This window comes from Panulirus ornatus, chromosome 57 (genome assembly GCF_036320965.1).
Source record: "Panulirus ornatus isolate Po-2019 chromosome 57, ASM3632096v1, whole genome shotgun sequence".
In the NCBI taxonomy this organism is placed as follows: Eukaryota; Metazoa; Arthropoda; class Malacostraca; order Decapoda; family Palinuridae; genus Panulirus; species Panulirus ornatus.
Genome location: NC_092280.1, coordinates 3,091,686 through 3,113,072, shown reverse-complemented (window position 1 = coordinate 3,113,072; position 21,387 = coordinate 3,091,686). Strand labels below are relative to the sequence as shown.

At 40.9% G+C, this 21,387-nt stretch overlaps 1 protein-coding gene across 5 annotated transcripts in view; it reads right to left on the bottom strand.

Moving 5' to 3' along the window:
- eIF4B (eukaryotic translation initiation factor 4B) overlaps positions 1-21,387 on the bottom strand; it is a 65,024-nt gene that overhangs the window by 30,334 nt on the left and 13,303 nt on the right. For 3 of the 5 annotated variants that reach the window (XM_071694270.1, XM_071694274.1, XM_071694272.1), the window contains exons 4-8: positions 19,783-19,899; positions 18,755-18,917; positions 15,848-15,908; positions 14,320-14,546; positions 7,974-8,036 (exon numbers count right to left, since the gene is read on the bottom strand). In XM_071694270.1, the coding sequence (XP_071550371.1) occupies positions 7,974-8,036; positions 14,320-14,546; positions 15,848-15,908; positions 18,755-18,917; positions 19,783-19,899 (631 nt within the window). The remainder of the gene's footprint in view (positions 1-7,973; positions 8,037-14,319; positions 14,547-15,847; positions 15,909-18,754; positions 18,918-19,782; positions 19,900-21,387) is intronic. The other 2 variants (XM_071694273.1, XM_071694275.1) reach the window with 1 other exon arrangement.

Here is a 21,387-nt window from a genome sequence, read left to right as displayed (position 1 = left end):
GACCAAACCATTTCAAAACACCCTCTTCTGCTCTCTCAACCTCACATCTCTCTTACCCTATAATTACTTACTCGATCAAACCACCTCACACCACATATTGTCCTCAAACATCTCATTTCCAGCACATCCACCCTCCTTCGCACAACTCTATAGCCCACACCTTGCAACCATGTAACATTGTTGGAACCACTATTCCTTCAAACATACCCAGTTTTGCTTTCTGAGATAATGTTCTCGACTTCCATACATTCTTCAATGCTTCCAGGACTTTTGCCCCATCCCCCACCCTATGATTCACTTCCGCTTCCATGGTTCCATCCGCTGCCAAATCCACTCCCAGATATCTAAAACACTTCACTTCCTCTAGTTTTTCTCCATTCAAACTTACCTCCCAATTGACTTGTCCCTCAACTTTACTGTAACTAATAACCTTGCTCTTACCTACATTTACTTTCAGCTTTCTTCTTTCACACAATTTACCAAACTCAGTCACCAGCTTCTGCAGTTTCTCACATGAATCAGCCACCAGTGCTGTATCATCAGCGAACAACAACTGACTCGCTTCCCAAGCTCTCTCATCCACAACAGACTGCATACTTGCCCCTCTTTCCAAAACTCTTGCATTCACCTCACTAACAACCCCATCCATAAACAAATTAAACAACATCACATCACACACCCCTGCCGCAAGCCTACAGTCAATGAGAACCAATCACTTTCCTCTCTTCCTACACGTACACATGCCTTTCATCCTCGATAAAAACTTTTCACTGCTTCAAACAACTTGCCTCCCACACCATATATTCTTAATACCTTCAACAGAGAATCTCTATCAACTCTATCATATACCTTCTACAGATCCATAAATGCTACATACAAATCTATTTGCTTTTCTAAGTATTTCTCACATACATTTTTCAAAGCAAACACCTGATCCACACATCCTCTACCACTTTTGAAACCACACTGCTCTTCCCCAGTCTGATGCTCTGTATATGCCTTCACCCTCTCAATCAATACCCTCCCATATAACTTACCAGGAATACTCAACAAACTTATACCTCCGTAATGTGAGCACTCACTCTTATCCCCTTTGCCTTTGTACAATGGCACTATGCAAGCATTCCGCCAATCCTCAGGCACATCACCATGAATCATACATACATTAAATAACCTTACCAACCAGTCAACAATACAGTCACCCCCATTTTTAATAAATTCCACTGCAATACCTTCCAAAACTGCTGCCTTACTGGCTTTCATCTTCTGCAAAGGTTTTACTACCTCTTCTCTGTTTACCAAATCATTTTCCCTAACCCTCTCACTTTGCACACCACCTTGACCAAAACACCCTATATCTTCCACTCTATCATCAAACACATTCAACAAACCTTCAAAATACTCACTCCAGCTCCTTCTCACATCACCACTACTTGTTATCACCTCCCCATTAGCCCCCTTTACTGAAGTTCCCATTTGTTCCCTTGTCTAACGCACTTTATTCACCTCCTTCCAAAACATCTTTTTATTCTCCCTAAAATTTAATGATACTCTCACCCCAACTTTCATTTGCCCTCTTTTTCACCTCTTGCACCTTTCTCTTGACCTCCTGCCTCTTTCTTTTATACATCTCCCACTCATTTGCATTATTTCCCTGCAAAAATCTTCCAAATGCCTCTCTCTTCTCTTTCACTAATAATCTTACTTCTTCATCCCACCACTCACTACCATTTCTAATCTGCCCACCTCCCACGCTTCTCATGCCACAAGCATCTTTTGCGCAAGCCATCGCTGCTTACCTAAATACATCCCATTCCTCCCCCACTCCCCTTAAGTCCTTTGTTCTCACCTTTTTCCATTCTGTACTCAGTCTCTCCTGATACTTCCTCACACAAGTTTCCTCACACAAGCTCCTTCCTAAGCTCACTTACTCTCACCATATTGATTTATTTATTTATTTTGCTTTGTCGCTGTCTCCCGCGTTTGCGAGGTAGCGCAAGGAAACAGACAAAAGAAATGGCCCAACCCACCCACATACACAATGTACACACACACACACACGCAAATATACATACCTATGCATCTCAATGTACACATATATATACACACACAGACACATACATATATACCCATACACACAATTCACACTGTCTGCCTTTATTCATTCCCATAGCCACCTCGCTCACATGGAATACCATCCCCCTCCCCCCTCATGTGTGCGAGGTAGCACTAGGAAAAGACAACAAAGGCCCCATTCGTTCACACTCAGTCTCTAGCTGTCATGCAATAATGCCCGAAACCACAGCTCCCTTTCCACATCCAGGCCCCACACAACTTTCCATGGATTACCCCAGACACTTCACATGCCCTGATTCAATCCACTGACAGCATGTCAACCCCGGTATACCACATCGATCCAATTCACTCTATTCCTTGCCCGCCTTTCACCCTCCTGCATGTTCAGGCCCCGATCACTCAAAATCTTTTTCACTCCATCTTTCCACCTCCAATTTGGTCTCCCACTTCTCCTCGTTCCCTCCACCTCCAACACATATATCCTCTTGGTCAATCTCTCCTCACTCATTCTCTCCATGTGCCCAAACCACTTCAAAACACCCTCTTCTGCTCTCTCAACCACGCTCTTTTTATTTCCACACATCTCTCTTACCCTTACATTACTTACTCGATCAAACCACCTCACACCACACATTGTCCTCTAACATCTCATTTCCAGCACATCCATCCTCCTGCGCACAACTCTATCCATAGCCCACGCCTCGCAACCATACAACATTGTTGGAACCACTATTCCTTCAAACATACCCATTTTTGCTTTCCGAGATAATGTTCTCGACTTCCACACATTCTTCAAGGCTCCCAGGATTTTCGCCCCCTCCCCCACCCTATGATTCACTTCCGCTTCCATGGTTCCATCCGCTGCCAGATCCACTCCCAGATATCTAAAACACTTCACTTCCTCCAGTTTTTCTTCATTCAAACTTACCTCCCAACTGACATGACCCTCAACCCTACTGTACCTAATAACCTTGCTCTTATTTACATTTACTCTTAACTTTCTTCTTTCACACACTTTACCAAACTCAGTCACCAGCTTCGGCAGTTTCTCACATGAATCAGCCACCAGCACTGTATCATCAGCGAACAACAAATGACTCACTTCCCAAGCTCTCTCATCCACAACAGACTTCATACTTGCCCCTCTTTCCAAAACTCTTGCATTTACCTCCCTAACAACCCCATCCATAAACAAATTAAACAACTATGGAGACATCACACACCCCTGCCGCAAACCTACATTCACTGAAAACCAATCACTTTCCTCTCTTCCTACACGTACACATGCCTTACATCCTCGATAAAAACTTTTCACTGCTTCTAACAACTTGCCTCCCACACCATATATTCTTAACACCCTCCACAGAGCATCCCTATCAACTCCATCATATGCCTTCTCCAGATCCATAAATGCTACATACAAATCCACCATATATATATATATATATATATTATTATTATTATTATACTTTGTCGCTGTCTCCCGCGTTTGCGAGGTAGCGCAAGGAAACAGACGAAAGAAATGGCCCAACCCCCCCCCCATACACATGTATATACATACGTCCACACACGCAAATATACATACCTACACAGCTTTCCATGGTTTACCCCAGACGCTTCACATGCCCTGCTTCAATCCACTGACAGCACGTCAACCCCGGTATACCACATCGCTCCAATTCACTCTATTCCTTGCCCTCCTTTCACCCTCCTGCATGTTCAGGCCTCAATCACACAAAATCTTTTTCACTCCATCTTTCCACCTCCAATTTGGTCTCCCTTTTCTCCTTGTTCCCTCCACCTCCGACACATATATCCTCTTGGTCAATCTTTCCTCACTCATCCTCTCCATGTGCCCAAACCACTTCAAAACACCCTCTTCTGCTCTCTCAACCACGCTCTTTTTATTTCCACACATCTCTCTTACCCTTACGTTACTCACTCGATCAAACCACCTCACACCACACACTGTCCTTAAACATCTCATTTCCAGCACATCCATCCTCCTGCGCACAACTCTATCCATAGCCCACGCCTCGCAACCATACAGCATTGTTGGAACCACCATTCCTTCAAACATACCCATTTTTGCTTTCCGAGATAATGTTCTCGACTTCCACACATTCTTCAAGGCCCCCAGGATTTTCGCCCCCTCCCCCACCCTATGATCCACTTCCGCTTCCATGGTTCCATCCGCTGCCAGATCCACTCCCAGATATCTAAAACACTTCACTTCCTCCAGTTTTTCTCCATTCAAACTCACCTCCCAATTGACTTGACCCTCAACCCTACTGTATCTAATAACCTTGCTCTTATTCACATTTACTCTTAACTTTCTTCTTCCACACACTTTTCCAAACTCAGTCACCAGCTTCTGCAGTTTCTCACATGAATCAGCCACCAGTGCTGTATCATCAGCGAACAACAACTGACTCACTTCCCAAGCTCTCTCATCCCCAACAGACTTCATACTTGCCCCTCTTTCCAAAACTCTTGCATTTACCTCCCTAACAACCCCATCCATAAACAAATTAAACAACCATGGAGACATCACACACCCCTGCCGCAAACCTACATCCCTGGGGATAGGGGATTAAGAATACTTCCCACGTATTCCCTGCGTGTCGTAGAAGGCGACTAAAAGGGGAGCTCTCCTGAGCTCTCTAGAAGCCCCACAACAGGGATTCCAGTACAGGAAGGTAATGTTTTGTGAGAACAATTTTTATGATGTGAGATTTAATCATATAACCTCAGGTCTCCTTTCATGGGGTTCCTCTATCTTCAAGGCTGCAATACATTCAGTAGCAGGGGGAGGTTAGACTCCTTTAGAGTCAGAAGTTCCTTGATGAAATCAGTATCCTTTCTGTCTAATGAAGATGATTCAACTTTGCCATGGGTGATTTTTTCACTTGCAGTGTAACCACATGCAAGCTGAGTCTGGTTATGTCTAATGATGAGGAGAAATATAAATAGAGTGATCATGTGTACTATGTGCAAAGCAATAATTAAAATGTCAAAAGTTTAACAAGTGGGGAAACCTGTTAATCATTAACCAGTTCTTTTTACTTTTAATCATAAGTTAAAAAAATACGACATTAAAATCATATGCACGATTCCTGGAGAAAAAGTTCAATTACACTCTCATGTCTCTTAGGTATGGAAGAAAGAATTCTACCTCCATATTCCTTAAGTGTCATAAAAGGCAATGAAAGGAGGTGGGTATAGTGGGGCTGGAAACTTCCCTTCGTGCATTTCAATTTCTACAAATGGGACAGAAGAAAGAGCCGAGTGAGGAGTGTTCAACCTCCCCAAAGGCCCTGGCTGGGGTGTCTAAATGTGTGTGGATGCTGTCAAGATAAGAAAAAAAGGAGAGACAGGTAGTATGTTTGAGGAAACAAACTTGGATGTTCTGCTTCTACGTGAAACAAAGTTCAAGGGTAAATGGGATGAATGGTTTGGAAATATCTAAGGACCAAAGTCACAGGTTGGTGAGATTTAAAGAGCTAAGGAAGGCATAGCACTACTGCTGAAGCAGGAACCTTGGAAGTGTGTGAGTGTGTGTAAGGACATGAACTCTAGTTATATGCGAGTAAAACTGAAAGGAAATAGGAAGAGACGGGTGATTATTAGTGTGTATGCACCCGGCCATAAGAAGAAAAGTTATAAGTGACAGTTGAGAGTGCATCAGCAGTTTTGATGCTAGAGACCAGGTATTATTAAAGGAGAATTTAATTGCAGAGTAATGCGACAGCTGAGGGTATAATCAGGGGCCACTGGTTATTCAGTAAAGTCAATGGAAACGGTGAAAATCTTGAGAAATTGAGAGCTGAAAAAAAATGAGACTGGGAATGCCTGGTTTAAAAAGAGGAACATGCACAAGTATACGTATGTGAGTAGGAAAGATGTTCAGCAGGAATTATTAGATTACATACTAATAAACATGCAAGTAAAAGTGTCCTGAGATGGGCCCCGATTGCTCAAAATCTTTTTCTCTCCATCCTTCCACCTCCAATTTGGTCTCCCGTTTCTCCTCACTCACTCCACACATGTCCTCTTTGTCAACCTTTCCTCACTCATTCTCTCCAAGTGTCCAAAGCATTTCAACATGCCTTCTTCTGCTCTCTCAACCACTCTTTTTTTTTTTATTATTTTGCTTTGTCACTGTCTCCCGCGTTTGCGAGGTAGCGCAAGGAAACAGACGAAAGAAATGGCCCAACCCACACTCTTTTTATTACCACAAATCTTTCTTTCCCTATCATTAATTAACTGATCAAACCATCTCACACCACATATTGTCCTTAGACATTTCATTTTCAGCGCTTCCACCCTCCTCTGCACAACCCTATCTATAGCCCATGCCTCGCAACCATAAAATATTCTTGGAACTACTATTCCTTCTCACATCCCCATTTTTGCCGCTCTTCAAGATACCGTTCTCTCTTTCCACACATTCATCACTCCCAGAACCTATGCCCCCTCCCCCACCCTAAGACTCACTTCTGCTTCTACGGTTCCATTTACTGCCAAGTCCACTTCCAAATATCTAAAACACTTCACTTCCTCAAATTTTTCTCAATTCAAAATTACATCCCAATATATGGTTTTGGTGCACTACACATGACAGCTAGACTGAGTGTGAACAAATGCGGCCTTTTTTTGTCCATTTTCCTGGTGCTACCTCAGTGAAGTGGGGGTAGTGATGCTGTTTCCTGTGGGGCGGGGAGATGCCGGGAATCGATTGAAGCCAGGTAAGTATGAATATGTACAAGTGTGTATATATATATATATATATATATATATATATATATATATATATATATATTTCTTTCTTTCATACTATTCGCCATTTCCCGCATTAGCGAGGTAGCGTTGAGAACAGAGGACTGGGCCCTTGAGGGAATATCCTCACCTGTGCCCCTTCTCTGTTCCCTCTTTTGGAAAATTAAAAAAAAAAAAAAAAAAAAAAAAAAAAACAGACGAAAGAAATGGCCCAACCCCCCCCCCATACACATGTATATACATACGTCCACACACGCAAATATACATACCTACACAGCTTTCCATGGTTTACCCCACACGCTTCACATGCCTTGATTCAATCCACTGACAGCACGTCAACCCCGGTATACCACATCGCTCCAATTCACTCTATTCCTTGCCCTCCTTTCACCCTCCTGCATGTTCAGGCCCCGATCACACAAAATCTTTTTCACTCCATCTTTCCACCTCCAATTTGGTCTCCCTCTTCTCCTCGTTCCCTCCACCTCCGACACATATATCCTCTTAATCAATCTTTCCTCACTCATCCTCTCCATGTGCCCAAACCACTTCAAAACACCCTCTTCTGCTCTCTCAACCACGCTCTTTTTATTTCCACACATCTCTCTTACCCTTACGTTACGCACTCGATCAAACCACCTCACACCACACATTGCCCTCAAACATCTCATTTCCAGCACATCCATCCTCCTGCGCACAACTCTATCCATAGCCCACGCCTCGCAACCATACAACATTGTTGGAACCACTATTCCTTCAAACATACCCATTTTTGCTTTCCGAGATAATGTTCTCGACTTCCACACATTCTTCAAGGCCCCCAGAATTTTCGCCCCCTCCCCCACCCTACAATTCACTTCTGCTTCCATGGTTCCATCCGCTGCCAAATCCACACCCAAATATCTAAAACACTTCACTTCCTCCAGTTTTTCTCCATTCAAACTTACCTCCCAATTGACTTGTCCCTCAACCCTGCTGTACCTAACAACCTTGCTCTTATTCACATTTATATATTTGGCAAACAGAAAGTAGGACAAATAAGAACTTTAACAAAGCATGAGACTGTAGCAAGCAATGAGAAAGGTTATGCATTAGCCATGTTCTGAGATTTTGCTTACCTCTATCCCTGTCATAGCCCCTGTCTCTGTCATAGCTTCTGTCTCCATACCTGTCCCTGTACCCTGGGCCAGCAATGAAAAAAAAGAAAGAAAAAAATTTCTGGTCGTACACCTTAACTAACTATAAATTTACTGCCTGAGATGTTAAAGCACACAAATAAGGCAAAATGCTTCATTGTCTAAAGCATATTTTGAGAAAAACTAATTCAAATGTCATATTAGTATCATTCTCATCAGTGAGTGTATGTGTATGTGTAAATATCTATTTGTAATTACCTATTTGCAATGTACAGGGAGGGAGTTTTACGCTTGTGGGGCCTCATCTCTAAAACTATTCCTATTACCATACACCTTTATTGATCATCTGTATGCTGTCTGCATTTACCATGTCCCAATCAAATTCATTCCATTCATCTGCTACAAAAGTACTTCACATCTTTTTTAACAAGTTTCTTAATAACATGCTATATCCTCAAATTGTTCTATCTCTACATCTTTCAAAAAAATTCAAAGAAGTGTTCACTGTCTACATCATCAATCTAGTTTAAAAGCTTGAAGGTTATTGTCATGTTACCCCATCTTTCTCTCTTCCATGGTTGGTAAATTTATGGCCTCTAACCTTTCCCTGTAGCTCAACACTCAACATTTCTGGTACCATCTTTGTTGCCTTCACCTGCACTTTCTCTACAGCTCTTTGTGCCTCTTTAGGTGCAGAGCAACACTTGTAAAGCATATTCTAGTTTTCCATTGTGGGATGCAAAAACCTTGCTAAATAATTCTTTACCTATGAACTTGAAGAATGCAATATTATTATTTACTAGCAAACAGTTGGTCTACATAAACATTCTCCTGGGTAGGACTAACAGGTTATTGGCAATGTTGACTCCCAAGTCTTTTTCACACACACATTCCTGTAACTTACATCTTGCTAAATGATAACAACATCAAGGCCTTCTTTCACAGTGACCAAGCCTCATTACTTATATCCAAATTGGAAACTTCATGACTTATGAATCAGGCCAGTTAGTGTCAGTCAAGGTTCCCTTGTAAGTTGATGCAATCCTCCTCGCTTTTCACTTCCCTCATGATCTTTGCATCATTTACAAACATATTCAGGTATAGGTCCATACCTTCTGGCTGGTTAACTGCACAGATCAGGAAGAATAATGGTCCCAAAACTGAACCTTACGGCATGTCACTGGTGATCTCAAACCATTTCAAGAAGGCTCCTCTGATGTTCACCTCTGTTCCATTCCACTTATTAAACAGCCTCCCATGCAGTACTACTTCAAATCCTTTCTGGCAGTCCAAATATAAACAATCCACACAGCCTTCTCTTTTATCTTATGCTGAGCTCGCTCTCTCATAAGAACACAGGAGATTCTTTCCCTAAAACCATATTGTCTCTCACTAAGGTGATTTCTCCTCTGCAGGAAGCCATCCCTTTGCTTCCTAATTATCCTTTCCGGTAACTTACAGACTATAATCACATGGGAAACTGGTCTGTAGTTCAATGTTTCTTCCTAGCCTCCTTTCTCACATAAAGGTATGGTCTGCTTTTTTTTTTTTTTTTTTTTTTTTTTTTTTTTTTCCCTTGACATTTTGCCTTTCTCCAGCAACATCTTGAACAGTATTTCAAGAGGTGTGACAACTGTATCTGCATACATCTCCAACAAGCGGTGAAATTTCATTAAGACTCTAAGCCTTCAATGAATGAAGTTTTTCGGCATTCTGTTAATGTCTTCCCTAGATATCTCAAAGCTTTCAAGACCTCCTCCCCATTCAATCTCATTATTGCTGGGGCTACAGTATCTTCCACTGTGAAAACACTTTTGAAATTTAGCTATTCGAATCTACATACTTACATCAACTACAACTCTTTGCTCTGAAACCCTTAGCCCGATTAACTGCTCTTAAGCTGACAACTTACTCCCAGTGAATTAATGACACAGTTTTGAATATTCTCCTGACTTGTCCACAATATTCTTTTCAAAAGTTTCTTTGTTCCTCCATTCTTATGCTGCTCTCTTATACCTTACAAATGCTTTGTTCCTCCATTCTTTTTTTTTTTTTTTTTTTATACTTTGTCGCTGTCTCCCGTGTTTGCGAGGTAGAGCAAGGAAACAGACGAAAGAAATGGCCCAACCCCCCCCCATACACATGTATATACATACGTCCACACACGCAAATATACATACCTACACAGCTTTCCATGGTTTACCCCACACGCTTCACATGCCTTGATTCAATCCACTGACAGCACGTCAACCCCGGTATACCACATCGCTCCAATTCACTCTATTCCTTGCCCTCCTTTCACCCTCCTGCATGTTCAGGCCCCGATCACACAAAATCTTTTTCACTCCATCTTTCCACCTCCAATTTGGTCTCCCTCTTCTCCTCGTTCCCTCCACCTCCGACACATATATCCTCTTGGTCAATCTTTCCTCACTCATTCTCTCCATGTGCCCAAACCACTTCAAAACACCCTCTTCTGCTCTCTCAACCACGCTCTTTTTATTTCCACACATCTCTCTTACCCTTACGTTACTCACTCGATCAAACCACCTCACACCACACATTGTCCTCAAACATCTCATTTCCAGCACATCCATCCTCCTGCGCACAACTCTATCCATAGCCCACGCCTCGCAACCATACAACATTGTTGGAACCACTATTCCTTCAAACATACCCAGTTTTGCTTTCCGAGATAATGTTCTCGACTTCCACACATTCTTCAAGGCCCCCAGAATTTTCGCCCCCTCCCCCACCCTATGATCCACTTCCGCTTCCATGGTTCCATCCGCTGCCAGATCCACTCCCAGATATCTAAAACACTTCACTTCCTCCAGTTTTTCTCCATTCAAACTCACCTCCCAATTGACTTGACCCTCAACCCTACTGTACCTAATAACCTTGCTCTTATTCACATTTACTCTTAACTTTCTTCTTCCACACACTTTACCAAACTCAGTCACCAGCTTCTGCAGTTTCTCACATGAATCAGCCACCAGCGCTGTATCATCAGCGAACAACAACTGACTCACTTCCCAAGCTCTCTCATCCCCAACAGACTTCATACTTGCCCCTCTTTCCAAAACTCTTGCATTTACCTCCCTAACAACCCCATCCATAAACAAATTAAACAACCATGGAGACATCACACACCCCTGCCGCAAACCTACATTCACTGAGAACCAATCACTTTCCTCTCTTCCTACACGTACACATGCCTTACATCCTCGATAAAAACTTTTCACTGCTTCTAACAACTTTCCTCCCACACCATATATTCTTAATACCTTCCACAGAGCATCTCTATCAACTCTATCATATGCCTTCTCCAGATCCATAAATGCTACATACAAATCCATTTGCTTTTCTAAGTATTTCTCACATACATTCTTCAAAGCAAACACCTGATCCACACATCCTCTACCACTTCTGAAACCACACAGCTCTTCCCCAATCTGAAGCTCTGTACATGCCTTCACCCTCTCAATCAATACCCTCCCATATAATTTACCAGGAATACTCAACAAACTTATACCTCTGTAATTTGAGCACTCACTCTTATCCCCTTTGCCTTTGTACAATGGCACTATGCACGCATTCCGCCAATCCTCAGGCACCTCACCATGAGTCATACATACATTAAATAACCTTACCAACCAGTCAACAATACAGTCACCCCCTTTTTTAATAAATTCCACTGCAATACCATCCAAACCTGCTGCCTTGCCGGCTTTCATCTTCCGCAAAGCTTTCACTACCTCTTCTCTGTTTACCAAATCATTTTCCCTAACCCTCTCACTTTGCACACCACCTCGACCAAAACACCCTATATCTGACACTCTATCATCAAACACATTCAACAAACCTTCAAAATACTCACTCCATCTCCTTCTCACATTACCTCCATTCTTATACTTTACAAATGATGGTTGAGAAGAGTGCAATCTATGTCTACAACAAAGCATATCCTGAAGTTCCCTCCTTTTTTGACATCTTTTACTGAACTATTCCTTCCTCTCTTAACCTTACACTAATTTTTGAGGCTAGAGGTACTCATGTTCTTACTGCAATGTAAATTTCATGGAACCTTTCACCACAGTACTAAGGTTCCTAGTCCCTGAAATCCAATGCCCATTTCATGGTACCTAAGAAAGTCTTTTCTTTAGCTTGTCTCAACTCTGCTTCCTTAACTTCCTCATTTATCACATAACCAACATTAAGCATTCCATGATCACCATCTCCAAGTGGTGTGTCATATAGATATTCTCAATACCCATGATAATATATGTGACAACACAGTATAGTAATGATGGTGAATCAGTCCCACTCATCCTAATATCTTCACTGACACGACAGTACAAGAAATTTTCCTGTACACCCTCTATAAACTTGTATCCACAATATTTTGTCACCATGAAAATCTACACTCCCCCAGGCCATCTATTTATGACTAAAATCCACATTATCATTACTTCACCTTCTCTGGGAAGGGCATGTTTACTGCTTCATGTATCATCCTGAGTGTGTGTAATTATCTATGTGTAACATAATGGAGGGAGTATCCCACCCACTGGGTCCCATCTCTTGAACAACCTCTACAATCACACTCCTTAAATTTCCATAGGCTGTCTGCATTAATTTGTCTTACATCTTTTTATTCCATTCATCCACCACATTTATACTATAAAAGTACTTTTTCACATCTTAAGTTTCTTTCTTATTTTCATGCTATGTCTTCTAATTGTTCTACTGCTACATCTCGTAATGAACTATTCAATGTCTATATCATTAACCTGTTTTATAAACTTAAGAGATAATGATAAGGTCACCTCTAACCTTCTCTCTTCCAAGGTAGAAAAATAAAGGCCTCTAGTCTTTTGCTGTAACTAAACTCTAGTCTTTTGCTGTAACTAAACTGTCTCAATTATGGTAATATCTTTGTTGCTTTCCTCTGTGCTTTCTCTTTTTAGCTCTTTGTGCTTCTTTAGGTGTGGTAACCAGATTTGGGAAGCACATTCTAGTTTTGGCCTATGTATGATGTGAACAGCTTGCTGAAAATTTTGTTATCCACGAACTTGAATGCAATTCTAATGACTGCCAGCAGACACTTGGTCTCCTTAACTGTTCTCCACAGTTAGGACTGTGAGGTCACTAACTGATTCCTGCAGCTTATTTCTAACTAGATGAGTATAATCACCAGTTTGTACTGTATGAGGAGGGAGTTTTACAACTGTGGGACCCCTATCTCATGAATATTCTCTACTATCATACAACTTTTTTAATCTGTGTATGCTGTTTGCCTTAACCATGTCCTCAGTCATTCTATTCCATTCATCCACCCTTCTAATACTATAAAGTACTTCTTACATAATTCTTTACAAGTTTCTTGCTTAATTTCATGTTATGTCCTCTGGTTACTTTATCTTTACATCTTTTGAAAAACTGTTCACTGTCCACACCAATGATCTGTTGTAAAACCTTAAAAGGTTGTGGATAGGTCACCCTTCGCTCCTCTCTTCCAAGGTCGGCAAATTAAAGCCTTTAACCTTTACTTAAAACTTGGCTCTTTTTTTCTAGTACCATCTTAGTTGTCCTCCTCTGGACCTCCCCTATTAGCTCTTTGTGCTTTGTTGGGTGAGGCAACCAAACCAAGCTTTATGTATGACATGAACAACTTGCTAAATATTTCCTTATTCATATACTTGAAAGATATTCTGATATTTACCAGAAGACAGTTTGTTTCCTTTAATGTTCTCCTAATATGGGTCTCTGAGGATAGGTTAGGGATGTTGCTGAATCCCATGTCCTTCTCACGCACACAGAATTTTATAGTTTACTTACTGCAAGATAATAATCACATTGAGGTCTTCTCTCATTTTGTCCCATCCTCATTACTCATTATTTGTTTGGGTTGAATTTAATCAGCCATGAATCTGACTAACTTTGGAGTCTGTTTAGGTCCCCTTGTAAGCTGGTCAAATCATCTTTGCTTTTCACTTACCTTACGAATTTTGCATCATATGCAAGAATATCCAGGTAAGTCATTCACATTGATCAAGAAGAGTAACAGACCCAAATGAAACTGTATGGTATTCTACTGATAACCTTCACCCATTTGGAGAAGGCTCCTCAGGCATGCATCCTTTGCTCCTTCCCATGAAAATAATCTTCAGTCCCTTAATCCTGCCTGGCATTCCGGCTTCTTTATCAGCCTCCCATGCAGTATTGCTTTCTGGTAGTGTGTGTGTGTGTGTGTGTGTGTGTGTGTGTGTGTGTGTGTGTGTGTGTGTGTGTGTGAACTTTATTTCAATATAATAACCATGCTCACCTCGATCTCGATCCCGATCTCCATAACCACCTCTATCACGGTCACCAAAGCCACCACCACGATCGCGGTCGCCATATCCTCCTCGATCACGGTCACCATAGCCACCTCTATCACGATCTCGGTCTCCAAATCCACCTCGATCACGGTCACCATAGCCACCACGGTCACGGTCACCATAACCACGGTCTCCATAGCCTCCTCTATCACGATCACCAAAACCACCACGGCTGCAAATTAAAGCACACAAAAACATTTTTGCTATACATGTGATCTTTGAGCGTATCACCTTAAGAATATGTAATGCTGCCATGCAACTACTTTTAGATTACTGCATGCAATTTCTCCACTTTCGATGAACATTCTCCTTGGACATTTGTGTTCTAAAAGATAACAAGATATGCTTAAAGATAAAATTTATAGCCATGTACTGTGTGCAAAATCATAAAATACAGGTGTATAAAATTATGAGATAATATCTAGCATGAGGCACCCTACAATCTAATGTGTATGCCTTATCAATAATATTAGCATCACACTTCAATGTGTCATATACTGCCATCAGAAAAAGATGGAAAAACTCTTTGACATACTTTGCAAATAGAATGAGGAAATGATGTAAAACCATATTTTTTCTTTCCTACCTTCTTGCCTTTCAAACTACAGTGAGGTAGCATTAAAAACAAGCTAAATAACTGAGTGTTTTTCCTTTCTAAGGAGCAAATGTGATGCACAACAAACAGAAGAGAACATTTGCTCTTAGGACTCCTTGCTCCGAGGATAAATTTCTTTCAATCAAACTATAGTCATCATGTGCGATTTGTTACTGCAAGCACCATTCTACTTTTATCAAAATTTTTCATCCTCCTATTTTCTGGATTCTTTAATTTCCTAAATTTCGTTATATATGAAATTACCTTCTTACCTAGACAACATTCACTTTTAACTTTTAATATAGTGCAACCATCTAAAAAAGCAAAAATGTGAAAGCAAATGTTTCAAGTATGGCTGATGAATCTGGCATGTAAATGTGAAAAAACAAGGCACTACAAACTGCGAAACATTACACAAGACCATCCTCATACATATATTCTCCCAACAATTAGTCTTATGTTCCTGATGCTACCTCACTAAGGAGGGAAATGGTAAACTGGTATGAAAGTGAGAAGTTTCTGTTAAGTCCCTATGCCCTAACTATTACACTGATGACATACTGATATATCAGTTGATCTTTTTGGCAATGGCAGGGCCAATTAAAGCACAACTGAATCCCCCAAAAAGGATCCTACAACAAAGCTAAAGAAGTGGTAGCCATCAACACTAGTCTGTAAACTGAGTATGAAAGGATCTTCTCCTTTATCAAAGCATAGTACAGTCAACAAATGAAGAGAATTTGAAGTCAGTTACAAGCAATGTTGTAACCTATTTATGACACTTCTGCCAATGGTACCAAGAGAAAGGATTCTTAAGCAAAAGGTATGTTAGCCTCACAACATTCCCTAAAAATCAAATGCCAAGAAGAAATCCCTACCCTTCATCACGGCGATCTCTGTCATATCCACCTCTACCAGGACTTCGATCATCTCTTCCACCTAAAAATAAGAAACACGTTATGGACATTTCATTCACAAACACATCATAAGGACTACCTTAAACATGATGGGAACAGCCATATCCTCCACTATATCCTGGAAAACCCCATCAAAAGCAGATTGTTCTAAACTAGGTCCCATTCACAATTTGATTCTTATAGCTTGTTAACTCCAATGAAGTATTCAAAGTCTTGTCTCTTTTCATCATCTCCCATTCATATTACTTTAAACTTACAGTCTCTATGTTTACCAATCATTTGTTTGACCAATATCTTAAAACTTATCCAGATCTTCTGGCAAGTTTCTACACTCTCAAACCTTTCTCATATGTTCAGCACAATCAGTAAATATATCCAGGTATGGGTTGAGGATCCCTAATCTGAAAAGCTGAAATGCAGCAAAATCTGAAACTTTTTGAGCAAGGATATGATGTTACAAGTGGAAAATTCCAAACCTGACCTCACTTGCCCATGCTGGGCTTTGATGCTTTGTTGGTGCCAGTTTGTTGCACACCAATGTCACTGCCAGACGTATGTGCATTACTCACTGTGTTTTCTGCTCATTCTCAGTTGTGACATCTTAGCTTTCTGATCGTTCAGTGTTACACAAACTTTGTTTCATGCACATTAACAATCTTTGTTTCAAGCACAAAATTATCAAAAATATTGTATAAATCACCTTCAGGTTATGTGTATAAAGTGTACATGAAATATATATGGATTTTGTGTTTAGACTGGGGTCCCATCCCCAAGATATCTCATTATGTATATGCAAACACTCTAAAATCCAAAACACTTCTGGTCCCAGGCATTTCAGATAAAGGATATGTGGTGTGAGGTGGTTTGATCCAGGAAGTAATGAAAGGGTAAGAGAGAAATGTGGTAATAAAAATTGTGGTTGAGAGAGCAGAAGAGGGTGTGTTGAAATGGTTTGGACATATGGCAAGAATGACTGAGGAAAGGTTGACAAAGAGGATATATGTGTCAGAGCTGAAGGAAACAAGGAGAAGTGGGAGACCAAATTGGAGGTGGACGGATGGAGCAAAAAAGATTTTGAGGGATTGGGGCCTGAACATGCAGGAGGGTAAGACGGATGCAAGGAATAGAGTGAATGTGGTGTACCGAGGTTGAGGTGCTGTCAGTGGACTGAACCAAGGAATGGGAAGCATCTGGAGTAAACCATGGAAAGGTCTGTGGGGCCTGGATGTGGATTGGGAGCTGTGGTTTTGGTGCACTATACATGACAAACAGAGACTGAGCGTGAATGAATGTGGCCTTTTTTGTTTGTTTTTCTGGTGCTACCACGTTGATACAGGGTGTGGCAATGCTATTTCCTGTGGGGTGGGGTGGTGCCAGGAATGGATGAAGGCAAGCAAGTATGAATATATACATTTATTTATTCATTTATTTTGCTTTGTCGCTGTCTCCCGCGTCTGCGAGGTAGCGCAAGGAAACAGACGAAAGAAATGGCCCAACCCACCCCCATACACAATGTATACACACACACACGTCCACACACGCAAATATACATACCTATACATCTCAATGTACACATATATATACATACACAGACACATACATATATACCCATGCACACAATTCACAGTGTCTGCCCCCATTCACTCCCATCGCCACCTCGCCACACATGGAATACCATCCCCCTCCCCCCTCATGTGTGCGAGGTAGCACTAGGAAAAGACAACAAAGGCCCCATTCGTTCACACTCAGTCTCTAGCTGCCACGCAATAATGCCCGAAACCACAGCTCCCTTTCCACATCCAGGCCCCACACAACTTTCCATGGTTTACCCCAGACGCTTCACATGCCCTGATTCAATCCACTGACAACATGTCAACCCCGGTATACCACATCGATCCAGTTCACTCTATTCCTTGCCCTCCTTTCACCCTCCTGCATGTTCAGGCCCCGATCACACAAAATCTTTTTCACTCCATCTTTCCACCTCCAATTTGGTCTCCCACTTCTCCTCATTCCCTCCACCTCCGACACATATATCCTCTTGGTCAATCTTTCCTCACTCATTCTCTCCATGTGCCCAAACCATTTCAAAACACCCTCTTCTGCTCTCTCAACCACGCTCTTTTTATTTCCACACATCTCTCTTACCCTTACATTACTTACTCGATCAAACCACCTCACACCACACATTGTCCTCAAACATCTCATTTCCAGCACATCCACCCTCCTGCGCACAACTCTATCCATAGCCCACGCCTCACAACCATACAACATTGTTGGAACCACTATTCCTTCAAACATACCCATTTTTGCTTTCCGAGATAATGTTCTCGACTTCCACACATTCTTCAAGGCTCCCAGGATTTTCGCCCCCTCCCCCACCCTATGATTCACTTCTGCTTCCATGGTTCCATCCGCTGCCAGATCCACTCCCAGATATCTAAAACATGTTTATATATATGTTTATACATGTTTACATATATGTATATGTCTTTGTATGTGTATGTATGTATGTGTACATATGAGCTGAATAAATCCAGAATATCACAATGAAATATTATGCTCACCAAATATATTTTTTGACACTTAATTCATGGTATACCCTGAATTCCTCAATATCCCTCAAGATATATAAACAAGGTCCTCTAAAATATACTTTTCCATTACAATCTATACTCACCAACTAACTCTGATTTGCTACACACACTTCTAGTACCTCTTCTCTGGAGCAAATATCATATTCCTGTCTTTATTTTCTTGCAAATTTTCTTTCTCCAGACAACTGGAGTTATTCTTTCTGATGATTCATATGAACTGTGTGAGTTTGGGATGAGGGCCAAAACACTAACAAAAATTTACAGTACTCACCATCTCTTGAGGGAGCATCTCTTGGGGCTGCCCTCCAATCTGAAACTCCTTCGCTACGATCTAAACGGTCTTCATCTCTACCACCACGATCTGAGAAGCCACGTCTCTGGTTGCCTCCCTCACCCTCAGCTACATCTACACGAATCTTGCGGTTTCCCATTACCTATGGGAGCCAACACATACCACATATAACCACCTATGAAGAGTTACATAAATACACAGACCACATAGATCCAAGGTCCAATCAAGGTGGTGTGGCCTTAAAAGAAAAAAAAAAAAAAAAAATGGCGACCCTATCTATTTGGCTCAACCCTTACTTCTTCCAACCAAAGGAGGAGTGTAATGATTTATTTGTCATCCCCTTGGAGGCAGCAGGATAGGTATCAACGCATAAACTTGAATTCCATTTCCATTAACAGAGAGATCACATACATAAAACCTTAAACTGAATTTAAACATACCATCAACTTGAGTTCATTCTGCAAAAGTAAACAAAGACTCCCAAACAAAATACAAATAATTTGTCAACCACTTCACCAAGTTAATTTGTCAATTAAGAAGTAGAAAGAATTAGTATCCATTCACCTTATGCAGGCACAATCCGGTTACAGCTTCACCTCATATCCTTAATTATTCTTACTGGTTCTTTGCAACTTCCATTTCCACAATGCTAATTTTTTTATAATTATTAACAATCTTATCAAATACATTGCCTGTTACACTCATAACATTTATAAGTTTTGGCCACATTTCAAACACATTCAATATTTCATCCATCATTTCTTCTTCTTACTCTTACAGTTTCTTAATATCTCTCTTATGTAGTAATGCCCTACTGATCAGTTCTTAACTATAATTAAATAAAACTTCCATAAAAAATTCTTTCTTAATTGCAGAACATGAAAACTTCAATTTCCTACCTAAAATCAGCAGTCCCATGATATTTTCACCCTCTACATTTACATACATTTGTGAATAATGTTATACTCAAGAAAGAGAGATATGTTTAACTTCCTGGGATTACTCACATCATCATTCTTGGTGAGGGCATCTGCTAAATCATTTCTTGTTTCAAACTCAACATAACCAAAGCCCTTGAAGCGGCCACCTTCACCACCTTCTCGGGGCAGGCGGATTGACTTTACCTGTTGATGTACAAGCTACCATGAGCAAATGTTTGAAAAGGCCTAACCTTAAAATAATACATCAAAATACAATAATTCAATGCAAACAAAAACAAAATTTAACTGACAATGACCTTGAGTTGTTGTAGGGGTACAATGAAGTTGAAATCACACTTCAGTAGGAGTTTATAGAATTTCATTTAACTTGTAATATTTCTATACATGTGGCACGACATGTTTTGTGGAGACAACCCACCTCACCATGTGTTTCTATTTAATAATATTCAAATATCAACATCACAACATGCCAGACAGTACTTCAATTGTGATGTTGACATTCAAAGAACTTTATTAAATATTGGTACCTGATGAGGTGGATTGTCTCCATGATACATACAAGTGGTTAAAATAGAAGAGGCAGTCAAAGGAGACAGTGCTATTCAAATGGTTAGCCCTACATACTAGTCCTCCCATCATGGTAAAATCTCACCATAAGTACTTGTAATGAAGTTACAGTATCACAAACAGCCTCAAAAGGACCCAGAAGTTTTTGGCTGTTGGCATTTCTGCATGTATACCATATGTATTTATCAATATCCTTGAATGGAGAATATGTACTTGAAACATTTACACATACAATCATTGTATCCTTTTTTCTTTTAATTTTTTTTTTCAATTTTCCAAAAGAAGGAACAGAGAAGGGGGCCAGGTGAGGATATTCCCTCAAAGGCCCAGTCCTCTGTTCTTAACGCTACCTCGCTAATGCGGGAATGTGTGGAAGTCGAGAACATTATCTCGGAAAGCAGAAATGGCTGTGTTTGAAGCAATGGTGGTTCCGGCAATGTTGTATGGTTGCGAGGCATGGACTATGGATGGAGTTGTGCGCAGGAGGATGGATGTGCTGGAAGTGAGATGTTTGAGGACAATGTGTGGTGTGAGGTGGTTTGATCGAGTAAGTAACGTAAGGGTAAGGGAGATGTGTGGAAATAAAAAGAGCGTGGTTGAGAGAGCAGAAGAGGGTGTTTTGAAATGGTTTGGGCACATGGAGAGAGTGAGTGAGGAAAGATTGACCAAGAGGATATATGTGTCGGAAGTGGAGGGAACGAGGAGAAGTGGGAGACCTGATTGGAGGTGGAAGGATGGAGTGAAAAAGATTTTGTGTGATCGGGGCCTGGACATGCAGGAGGGTGAGGGGAGGGCAAGGAATAGAGTGAATTGGATCGATGTGGTGTACCAGGGTTGACATGCTGTTGGTGGATTGAATTCAGGGCATATGAAGCGTCTGGGGGAAACCATGGAAAGCTGTGTAGGTATGTATATTTGCGTGTGTGGACGTGTATGTATATACATGTGTATGGGGGTGGGTTGGGCCATTTCTTTCGTCTGTTTCTTTGCGCTACCTCACAAACGCGGGAGAAAGCGACAAAGCAAAAAAAAAAAAAAAATATATATATATATATATATATATATATATATATATATATATATATATATATATACATATATATA